At 34.0% G+C, this 12,486-nt stretch overlaps 1 protein-coding gene across 5 annotated transcripts in view; it reads left to right on the plus strand.

The window, feature by feature from the left end:
- The window catches only part of SLCO1C1 (solute carrier organic anion transporter family member 1C1), a 75,411-nt gene that overhangs the window by 60,027 nt on the left and 2,898 nt on the right, over window positions 1–12,486 (plus strand). For 3 of the 5 annotated variants that reach the window (XM_047866452.1, XM_047866453.1, XM_047866457.1), the window contains 2 exons: window positions 1,018–1,135; window positions 2,635–6,700. In XM_047866452.1, the coding sequence (XP_047722408.1) occupies window positions 1,018–1,135; window positions 2,635–2,857 (341 nt within the window). In that variant the 3' untranslated portion in view covers window positions 2,858–6,700. Of the gene's footprint in view, window positions 1–1,017; window positions 1,136–2,634; window positions 6,701–12,486 lie in introns of those variants that run through there. The other 2 variants (XM_047866455.1, XM_047866456.1) reach the window with 2 other exon arrangements.

Genomic DNA, 12,486 nt, shown 5'->3' on the forward strand with positions numbered 1-12,486 from the left:
ACGCTAAGTCGCGCTTGTTGGTGGAACACAGTCCGTCAGGCCCCTCCGCTTTTGCAAGCCAGACTCGGGGGCTCTGCTTGGCCGGTGAGCCGGCCCTCCGCCCCGGCTCCCTCCCGCCAGTCCGTGGAGCGCGCACAGCCTCGCCGCCCTTCCTACCCTCTTCCGTGGGCCTCTCGTCTGCGTTTGGCTCCGGCGACTCCGTTCTGCTAATCCTCTGGCGGTTTTCTGGGTTATTTAGGCAGGTGTAGATGGAATCTAAGTGATCAGCAGGACATGCGGTGAGCCCAGCGTCCTCCTAAGCCGCCATCTTGCCTCTCTAAAACCCATTCTTAAGTAATGGGAAGTTGACCAGGAAAAGTAAGGTACACAGGGGTTAGGTTTGTTATGGAGATTTATTTATTTATTTATTTATTTATTTATTTATTTATTTATTTTAATTTTTTTTTCAACATTTATTTATTTTTGAGACAGAGAGAGACAGAGCATGAACAGGGGAGGGGCAGAGAGAGAGGGAGACACAGAATCTGAAACAGGCTCTAGGCTCTGACCTGTCAGCACAGAGCCCGACGCGGGGCTCGAACTCACGGACCGTGAGATCATGACCTGAGCCGAAGTCGGACGCTTAACCGACCAAGCCACCCAGGCGCCCCTGTTATGGAGATTTAGCTGTACGCCTTCTCCTTTGCTAAAAGCCTCTTGGAATTAAGAATCATCCTTCTCTCCTTGGTACAGAGAGGGGGACCCTCTTATAAATGGAGATTTCTCTTATAAATGTAAATTTCCCTTACAAAAGGAAACGCATTCTATCTTCAGGGCTTCTCCTGTGCCTTCTGTTTCTCAAAATAACCTTTATGCCAGAGGAAGATGATGAGGTGGCATATCCCGGTCTCCTATAGGTACCCTATTACCTCCAAAGCAGTATTTTTTTTTTTAGTTTGAAAGTAATTGGTTCCAGAGACTCATTCATTACAAAGATGTGTGTATATTTTTAGAAGCAATTATTTGTTTTCCACACAGCAGGAATCCCAGCTCCTGTGTACTTTGGAATTTTGATTGACACTTCATGCCTCAAATGGGGATTTAAAAGATGTGGAAGTAGAGGATCCTGCAGATTATATGATTCAAATGCTTTCAGGTACTGTATCATCCTCATTCCTGCATCTCACTGCTACTTTGCACAATGAAATTGGCAGTAAACATTCCTTATGTAGTTTCACTGCGGAATGGTAATGTAACTAAGAGGTGTGTTCTATTTTATAGAATAATTTTATTATTCACTTGGCTAGACCTGTGTTTGTCCCCATTCCTAATCTCGACTCCCATCTTAAATGAGTAATCATTTTTTTAAAAATTCACAAAAGATTCCAGAATACAATAGAATTTGGCAACTTTATGCGCACAAGTGGGTAATTCTCTGGATCTCAGAAGCATTTAAATTTAGGTCACATTTTGGGTTCAATTCCATTCTTTTTTAAACTGAGCCAAACTGTCCCATTTACGTCAGATATAATCCCCCTGGGCAAGAGTTGGATTTGGCTCTAAATCTGTCTAGCTTTTATTGCCAAACTGATGTTCAATTATTCCAGTACTTGAGATGCATAAAAGTAAAAGGTTTTTTCTGTGTGTATGAGGGTGTATGGAGCTGAGGGGCATGGCTTTTTCACTATGGTATCATTCATTTCAGTTCATCCAACACTTAGTCCCCTTATTGCTTAAAGCAATGCTTCAATGGCTTAAAAGCAGGAAGGATTTTTTTTTTTTTTAGATTTACAATCTGAGCATTTTCTGGAGAAATAAACTTGGTACTGAACTGTGTAAGTTGGAAGTTGGATGTGAATTGAGCCAACCATCTTAAATAAGTTTGTTTGATTTAATAGGCTTTGATGTTATGTGAGAAATTTATTTTGGTTTGAAAGGGACTTGATCTGTGAGTAGAATTTGTGCTTTGCTCACATTTGCTAAGGCTGCACACTTTAATGTAAAGACAATGTATTTCAGTCAGAGACTGAGTATGTGTACAAGGTGACCAGAATAAATCACTTAACCTGTCCTGTTTTATGATAGAATGAAGAACTAAAGTCTTCTTATTGAAGAAAATGAATCAAACCTCATTCTGCTCTACTAAGAGCTCTGATTCTCCCCTAACATTGCTCCTTTTTTTTTTTTTTTTTTGTAGAAGTGCATCTGGGCAAGTTTCAAGGGTAGGGTAACCACATAATTTATTATTCAACCTGGACACTTTTGAGAGTGAAAGGGGCACTATTAAAAAGTACATTGGGATAACACCAGCATAAGCTAGGACTGTTCTGGACAAATAGGCATATGGTCACCTCGTTTAAGGGAATAATTTACAGAGAGGATGGAACTGATTATGTAATTAGTAGTAACTAACATTATGGCATCACTAAGAGATGGCTTTATATTAGTAAACTGTCTTCAGTAGTCTGCCCAGTGTTCACAGAAAGCTCTTTTATAGCCACTGAATTTGCATTCTTAAGGAAAATCATCCTCATGATGGTTTCATTGGTAGATCGGTTTTATTCACATGATATTTATTGATTAACGTTGCCTTCCTTTCACACTTTAAAGTTGGATAGTTGCAATAATTATGATTGAGCGTCTCTCTTCTTTTAGACACATATATCTGGGACTAACTGTGATGCTGGGCACAGTGTCTATTTTCCTAAGTATTGCAGTACTTTTCACTTTAAAGAAAAATTGTGTTTCAAAACATAGAAGCTTCAGAACCAAGAGAGAAGGAACAATGGTGTCTACAACAATCAGGAAGGAAAACTGTACTACAGGTGATCATTTGCTACAACCCAACTACTGGCCAGGCAAGGAAACACAGCTTTAGAAAGATTACGACTTGAAGCCATGTTTTCTAATTTCTGGAAATTCTGCAAATAGATTTCAATCTAAAGGGTTTTAAAGTGTAATTTTTTTTCTCCTTTCAAAGGATGTCTTGGATTTTGACCCTAGGTATTAGATGACGTATCTGATAACAAATATAATTAAACATATAACAGACAATGTAGATAATAAAGTTCATCTAAACCTTTTAATTCATTATATTATTTATATAAATTACTTATATTATTTACTTGTCCTGCTAAATTTTGCCTTGTGCCCATTGATATAGTAGCTGTATTTCTAGTAGAACAAGTGTCCTAATAGTCTAATGGCTGTGTATAATTTCTAAACTGAGATACTTGTCAAGGGGGAGAGAATACTGTTAAAAAATTAAATTATATCTTGGCCTCCTTTAAATATGACCTTAATGCAGATGCTAGGATAGAGTCAGAACATGTAGAGAAAGATATTTTTAAGCTCTTCCTTTTTTTTTTTTTTTTTTGGAATACAGTAATTGATACAGAAATGTATAGTGTCAAATAATCTTGGGGGATTAGAATTTTGAATTATTACCTATTCTACCATTCATTATATGTGCATTGTGTGTGATGCTTAAAGTGACCATGGTGGTAAAGTAATAAAATTAATATTAACATGCTTTATTGTCCTTCTATAAATTTAGTGGATTAAAAATATTGGTAATACAATACTGTCCCAATTTGAATGTAAGCTGTTCCACATGTATGCACGTGACGTGATCCTAAAACATATTTGAAAGTTGAATTTCTGAAAGTACAGTAGCCGTAGGTGTTATAACAGGAATGCAGACTGAGGGGTTGAGTGATGGTGTGGTTCTTGGGTGCTCTAACTGGCACTCATCACAGGGCCTAATAGTTTCTGGGCAGGCTGCTGACACTGCTGCGGCCTGCCAGATAGCTCTCTGTTTCTGGACAACTGAATAAGTCAGGGCAGCCCTTTCCTCTTTGCGGGCTTCCTGGTGCTCCTCTGAGAAGATATAGTAGGCTCAGCGGTCCACCATCTTTAATCATCAGCTCTATTATGTACTATATTTTTCTATCTCCACCACAGCTGCATGAGAGGGGCTTGGGCCTCACAAGAAAAGCAGAATTAAGGTAGAGACCGCCCCAGTGGAATCTCGAAATTGTACTGCAATTATTAGCAGCCTATACAACAAACAGAATGTGCAATCAGGAAACTCCCAAAAATAAGTTTTTTGAGGAGTTTCTTGGAGCCTATGTCCAACAAGAAGGTCTAGCTCAAAAAGGTAATAGTCTTCAACAATGGAAGGATAATATAGTACAAACAAAATAGTTTGCTGTCTTTTCATTTTTCCATTACATACCAATCCTGTAAGTATGAATAGAAAAAAAAAAGGTGGAAAGTTTAGGATGGAGAGAAGAGAAAATTTCCTTTAGGTGTATATTCATTTTGTCATTTTATTTGAATTAGTGATGCAAGATTTTCTCATATTTTACTATTTTTGAAAATGAAAATAGACGTTTTTTGTTTCAAGCATACCTACATCAGACCTGCTGCTGCTGTGCTAATGTGAGAGCAGGAATTCTTTTTTGTCATCTCAGTATCAATCTTACCCACAATAAATATTTACCAAGTTGGTGAGGGAGTATACTTGTCAAGAATTTGCTCTGTAGAGATATAATTAAAGTTCAAGCTCTTCATCCTGTCTCCCACATCCTCTTTATTTTTTAAACATTTGTAGCAATATCATGAAAAATAATTTTTTTGCAAGTAAATCTGTAAACAGAATCTTATCCAATTTACTCTTGAGTAACTTGAAAAATGAATATTGGCATGAAAGTTGATTGAATGATCTTTTTTTGTTAATGTACTGTCAGTGAAAAGGAACCATATTTTTATGCATAGCCATTAATTCAACAAGTGGAATTCTGTATATGAAACTCAAAAATATGGCATATGATTTAGTATGATTTAGTGGGAATTGAATTTGCAAAGAGAAACCCTGATTATTTTAGATGAGTAAATTCATCTGACAGAAATAAGCAGGCTTTTTATGCCTCAAAAAGCACATGATTAATTTTTTTTTCTAACAAACCAAACTTCATTTCAGAGGTCAAATAAATTCCCTCAGTCCTAGGGCCAGACATTGGAGGTCAAGCCTTGACTGACATGTGGGAATCTCACAGTTGCTCCATATTCAATGGGTCACTTTATTCTCTTATTCTCCAGCCTTTAGAAGTGGCCAGCACCTCAAATGAACATCTGATTCTCTATAATTTTCAGACAGGTTAATCTCCAGCTATGCCATTTTATAAATGGAGTGACTTAAATTGGATTAAATGACTTACCCAAGGTGGAGGGGGACAAATTAATCCCGGGTTCCTCCAATATATCATGATGCCTCTAAAGCAGGTAATAAAAATGTTCTGAAATTCTTAAAAACTAGAAGAATTTTTGTGACAATTAGCATTTAAGAAATCTCCACTTACATATTACATATTTATATGCTCATACCTAAAGGGAGATTGAAAAAATACATTGACTACAGCATATAATCGAGAATAATTTTAAAAACAACTATTACGTTACTTTATAACTATTAACTATAATAATATTAAGCACTCTCCATATGTGTGCTGTGTGCTTTAGACACATTATCTCAATTTCAAATATCAAAATAACATTATGTGGTAGTTATAATTACTGATATTTTTAGAGGAAAAAACTGAGGTTTAGTGAGTTTTAGTGACTTATTTAAAATCATCAAGTCCTAGTAGTTGGTTGAGCCAAGATTGAAATTGAGTTTTAGTAGTTTTGAACAGTCACATTATGCCTGTATTAATCTATATCCTAAATTGTCATCTTCCACTAACTCTGCTAAAAATGAAATTTGTACATCTACACATTTACATTAGAAAAGCTTTAACATACCAAAACAGGCACATCATTTTTAAAAAAATCAAATAATACAGAAGGATTTAAAATGAAAAGTAACAGTCCTCCACCCCAACTTCACTTTTGTTCCTCAAAGGCAATTACTTCTAATTAGTTTGGGTTGTTGGTTTTTCAAAATAGTCACTTCCACATCTTTAAATAATATGTTTGTGCCACTTTCTTGACTTACCAACTTTGGGCAATGTCTATTGACTGTCTGATAGATTAGGAGTTATGTCTCTCATTCCTTGTAATTAGTACTAGTGAGGTCACTATTCTGAGTTCCTTGAATGTCACATCAATACCTCCATTTCTTGTTCAATAAACATAAATCATATCATGTTTCCCCACTTTGTGCAATGAAGACCTTGGAGCTTCCTCCCTTCCCTCGATGTCTCCAAACTCTCTTTATCTCCTTTCTGTTCCCTGTATTTTTATTTTAACTTGACAACATGTTTAATCAGCTCTGTAACCATTCCATCAGGAAAAGCCTGAATGGTTATGATTAAGCTCAATGCCATCTACTGTTGAAGACACAAAATCTCACAATTAGGAAAAAAGAGAGAAAAAGAATAACATATTTATTGAGGACCAACTATGATCAAGCATTAGAGGTACATTAACGTATTTCAGTGTTAATAATGAAGATGTAAAAAAATGTTATATGTTTGAAAAATTTTAGAATTTGCCGTTAATGATAATTCTCACACAAGTGCAGAACCTTTAAGATGTGATGATGTACATTGCTGATCTCTTCAAGAGGATGTGTAACTCAAACTCATTTGGCATTAAATCAACTTTTTGTTAACAAGTCTTGGGCTTAACTAGTTTTCTTCAATGCAATGTATTAAAAATACAATTTTATCCTCCTCCTTTTAATTTTTTTTTTCTATCGTATATGTCGGCTTCTGGTATCAGGCTTATGTAGTTTTGTAAAGTTAACTGGTAAACTATTTAGTTTTTAAGGTTCTGGAACAGATTTTATAACATTGGAAATATCTGTTTCTTTTACATTTGAAAGAGTGCTTCTAGCTTTTTAAAGAAATAATATTTTTAAATTTAAATATTTTTAAATACTTAAAAATATTTTTTAAAGTTTTTGATTGGTTATTGTAGCTTTTTTTTTTGAAATCTGCTTCCTGATTCAACAAATTATATGTTTTCTAGGAAATTCTAAATTTTTCTTAACTGCTTATTTATTTTTGAGACAGAGAGGATGCAGGGAAGCAACAGAGAGAGGGGGAGACTGAGGATCCAAGGCAGGCTCCATGCTGTCAGTGCAGAGTTGGATGTAGGGCTGGAGTGGGTAAGATCATGACCCAGCTAAAATCAAGAGTCGGTCGCTTAACTGACTGAGCCACCCAGGCACCCCCAGATTTTTTAATTTCATAAAATTAGAGCACATAAGCCTCAACTTGCTATTACACTCTTTTCTCATTCCTAATTTTATGACCGAGTTTGGCTTTTTTCTGAATTTTGCTTAACAGGGAATTATTTTCTTGAAATTTTCAAAGAAATGGCTTTTGGATTCTGTTTCTCTGCTACCTAATTGATTAATTTTTGTTTTTTACTTTACTTCTGCTTTCTTTAGGCATGCTTTAAAAAAATCTTTACCTAAATTCTTGATTTGTAAGCTTATATCATTTACCATAGTAAACAATATCTCTTACAGTAAAAATTTGTGTATAATTAAAAGGTTTGCCCTGATGTAGTACCAATGATGTTTTTGTAATTGTTTATAAATACATTCTTGATTTTCAATTTGATTTAAAATTCCTATTTGCTCTAAAAGGAGAATGATTTAAAATTTCTCTGTTTGGAAATTTTAATTTAAATTTGCCTTTTAGTTTTCAGATTAATCACATTTACAATTAGGGAATGTAGCCTATTCATTTTATCCTTTTGGAAATTTATAAAAGGTTTAAACCAAAGAAGTTAATTTATGAATATTAATAAGTTCTGGTTTTGAAAATAAAGGATGTTTATTAATGATAAAGGACAATAATAAATATATATGTAACATATCAAACCAATTAATTATGCACCTCCCATCTTTTGATATTATTTTCTTTCCTGTTTTTTAAAGCTTGAGAGTAATCATATATTAAAATCTTTCAATATAATTGAAAAAGTTTTATGAATTAATTCCATTTTTTCAAAAATTTTTACTTGTAGAACTTAATGTGTTTTATAGCTATCATGTCTTTATGAAGTATAGATTTGATTTTCTAAAAAAATATGTGTAATATATATTAATATGTCATATTAATATTTATAGTTAATTTTTTGAATTTTATTTTAATAAAAATATTGCTACTTCTGTCTTCATTGATTATGTTTACATGATGTATCTCTGTTCCTGCCTTTATTTTTTTCAATTTTCTGTGTTCTGTTTAAGGTTAGAAATTTATTAACAGTATAAAATTAAATTTTCTAAAATTTTACCTTATCTAAAATTTTGTCTATTAGCAAATATATTTAATTGTCATACCTGATGTTTGGTTTTCCTCTTTTATATTATGTATTGCATTTGGTTTTACTTTTCCTGGTATCTTCCTATATTCTTCCATATGTATATGTGCTATATTTTTGCTTTTAGTTTTTACTAACAGTATGGAAATCATAGCCACTTCTTTAGCAATTTGAAAAATATTTTGCAATTGGTTGTCTAAAAATTATAAAAATATACGTTAATACTATTTTTCTCTTCTGAAAAATGCAAAAGAATCAAATAATAAATGCTGTCTATTGACTCCCTTTGTGTAAGATTAAACATTTAAAATGTTAAATTTAAAAGACTTGAATGTAAGAACAAGCCATAAAACTCCTAGAAGAAAGCATAGGAGGTAAGCTCCCTGACATTAATATTGGCAGCGATTTTTTTGGATTTGACACCAAAAGCAAAAGCAACTAAAGCAAAAATAAACAAGTGGGATGACATCAAATTAAAAAAAAAAAAAAACTTCTTCGCAGCAAAGGAAACCCACAACAGAATGAAAAGGCAACCTACAAAATGAGTGAAAGTATTTGTAAATCACATAGCTGATAAAGGGTTAATAGTCAAACTATATAAAGAACTCCTACAACTCAATAGCAACAAATTAATCCAATTTAAAAATGGACAGAAGAACAAAGTAGACATTTTCCAGAGAAGACATGCAGATAGCCAACAAGTAAAGGAAAAAATGTTCAGTATCACTAATCATCATGGAAATGAAAATCAAAACCACAATAAGATATCACTTCACACTTGTTTAAGTGGCTATTATCAAAAAGACAAGAGATAATAGGTGGTTGACAGAAATGTGGAGAAAAGGAAGTCCTTGTGAACTATTGGTGAGAATATAAATTTGTGCAGCCATGATAGAAAACAGTATGGAATTTCCCCAAAAATATAAAAATAGAACTACCATATGATCCAGCAATTACACTTCTATCCAAAGGAAAAGAAAACAGGATATTGAAGAGACATATGCACTTCCATGTTCACTGCAGCATTATTCATACAGACAAGATTTGGAAACAACCCAAGTGTCCATCAGTGGATAAATGGGTAAAGAAGATGTGGTGGATATATATACAATGGAATGTAATTCAGCCATGAGAAAGAAGGAAATCCTGCCGTTTGTGACAACATGGATGGACTTTGAGGGCACTGTGCTAAGTGAAATAAGTCAGCTAGAGAAAGACAAATACTACATGGTATCACTTACCTGTGAAATCTATAAAAAAAAAAAAAGATTAAATTCTTAGAATCAGAGAGTAGAAGAATGGCTATCAGGGGCTAGAGGGTGGGAGAGATAGGGAGAGGTTGGTAAAAGTGTATTGACTTTCAGATATAAGAGGAATGAGATCTGTGGATCTACTATTAAACATGGTGACTGTAGTTGATGACACTGTATTGTATAACTAAAACTGCTAAAAGAGTAGAACTTAAATGTTCTCACACACCAAAAAAGTGAGGTTATGGATGGGTTAATTGACTATATGGGGGATTCTTTCACAACACATATGTATATCAAATCACAACTGTGTACACTTTAGATATCTTACAATTTTGTATGTCAATTTTACCTCAATAGAATTGCAGTTTAATTTTAAAAATTAAACTAAAAATTTGTTTTTATTTTCTATTTCCTCTTTTCACAATTCCAAGTTTGTTTTACTAATGTTATCAAAGATCTAAGATATAAATTATTAATAAATTATTTTTATGTGTCTTCTGTTTGGTATATAAACAAATCCACAAGGAAAATTTCATGCATGCATCCTTTTGCTTTATATTTATTTCTTTAAAATACATTCCTAGAGATAGAATGTTTCAAATATACTAACCAGTGGCATTCCAAAAGGGAAAGACAATAGAACCTCACAAACAGCTTTTGAAAGATTAGCTGTCCTCAAACTTCACCAATTTATCAAATATACAAATTAAAAATGGCATTTCACTGTTTTGATTTTCACTTTTGCTAGTGTATTAAAACTTACATATCGGGGCGCCTGGGTGGCTCAGTCAGTTAAGCGTCCAACTTCGGGGCTCAGGTCATGGTCTTGTGGTTTGTGGGTTCAAGCCTTGTACTGGGCTCTGTGCTGACAGCTCAGAGCCTGGAGCCTGCTTTGGATTCTGTGTCTCCCTCTCACTCTGCCCCTCCCCAGTTTCCACTCTGTTTTTCTCTCTCTGTTTCAAAAATAAATATTAAAAAAATAAATTTTGTTTAATGTGAATTTTGACTTAAATATATTTTTAAATTCTATAATCATATACTCCTATATAGAATCTAAATTTGTAAATGTGCTTAAAATAATTTTCTTACCTTATGATGATATGATTACCTGCATTTATCTGTGTTTTATGATTTAGTTTCTAAAAATATTTAATGTATCTGGATTTATTTTGATGTAGTAGTGTTTACAAAGATTTTTTAAAGTACACCCAATGTGGGGCTCAAACTCACAATGCTAAGATCAAGAGTTGCATACTCTACCAACTGAGCCATGCAGGTACCCCTTGATGTAGTATTTTGAGGTAAGGAACCTAATTATTTCAACAAATTGTTAGCCACTTGTCCTAAATACTATGTGTTTAATAATCTATATTCTCTGCCTTTGCAAATTATTAAATTATGAGTGTCTGGGTTTTCTAATCTCATTATTATGCCTATTTCTGTCCAGGATCACACAATATAAGAATTATATATATAAAGTATAAAAATACATTTTAATTTCTGGCAGCACATGCCTTTCTTCATATGATTCCCTCTCAAAGTCTCTTAGATATATTCATTTTTTTTCTTCTAGATACATTCATGATTCATGATTGTTTTCTTCTAGATACATTCAGCTTCTAAAACTATCTAGTTGAGACCTAAGAGACCATTTATTTATAATCTTTATATATATGGCATTTATACATAATGCATATTTCCTTGGAGTCCATAATGCATGTTAGTATATGCATTTTTTTACTCCACATAATCTTAAACATCAATGTTTCTTTCCATTATAGATTAAAAATTTGAGCCCATAAAAGGATTATATAAATATACCTGACTTGCTAAGGTTGTAGTGTCAGGTTTTGACAGAGTAGAAGCTTAAACCCGTATCTGCTGATGCCTAGTCTAGTGCTTTTGACACTCACTATATGTGGTTGATATTGTTTTAAAGCCCCCAACCAGCAGAGATAGTGATATGATACAGGGTACCATATATCCAGGATATTCAATTTTGATTTTGAAAGAATCAAGTTTTCAACTCTGTTCCACAGTTTTTGCCTCTATATAAACAATAAAATTAGTTTGCCTAGTTGTTGTTTTTATTTTTCCTTTTTCTTTCTGGTATAGATCTCTAGGCTGGCTAAAGTGGTTGACTTGTAAAAAAAAATATTTCTATATTTGGTAGCTCATACAATGCAAAGAACCTCACAATGATAGTAGGGCTGACTAATGAACACAGAGTACCTACCACCATAGTAATCAGTGTCAGCACTGGAGGTGAACTCAGAAGTCATTAGTCAACAGGCAGGAGGATCAGGACCACTGAAATGAAAGTTCTCATAGACACAAAACCAAGTTACTTACTAGCAGTGTGTGGGTTGCTGTGCTAGCTGGGTGCCCTCTTACTACTAAGACCTGTCATTGACCAACCTGAGTTGAAAATCAAGGCCTTTGAAGTTCAAAGTAGACTAATCTGGATAAAAACTGGTATGAGAAACCCTGATAACTTTATAAAGCACTCACACTGATACAACATATAATTTTTGGCATCATATATGTATATTTAATGTTACCATGGCATTCCCAGGCCTTACATGTTTTAAGCACAGTTACCTGTAACCTCTCATTTCCTATTCTCCTCTTCCCCGCCCTCACTATGCTCCACTCCGGCCTTCCTCATGTTCCTCCAACATATCAAGCAGCCTCTATATCAGGATCTTTGCATTTCCTAAGCCCTTTATCTGGAACATTTTGCCCCCTATGACTTGATCCTTCACTCTCTCTTTGTTCAAACGTCAGCTTCTTGAAGGCCTTCCCTAAAAACCCCATCTAAAATAGTATGTGCTGTTTCTATTTCACTAATCTTACTTATTTCTCTTTATAGCAATTAACTATTCCTCCTTAATATATGTATCCTCTTGCTAATTTGTTTCTTGCCTGCAAGTCCCACAGTGTGTCAAGAAATAGTTTTTCCCCACTGTAATGG

Source organism: Prionailurus viverrinus, chromosome B4, assembly GCF_022837055.1.
Source record: "Prionailurus viverrinus isolate Anna chromosome B4, UM_Priviv_1.0, whole genome shotgun sequence".
In the NCBI taxonomy this organism is placed as follows: domain Eukaryota; kingdom Metazoa; phylum Chordata; class Mammalia; order Carnivora; family Felidae; genus Prionailurus; species Prionailurus viverrinus.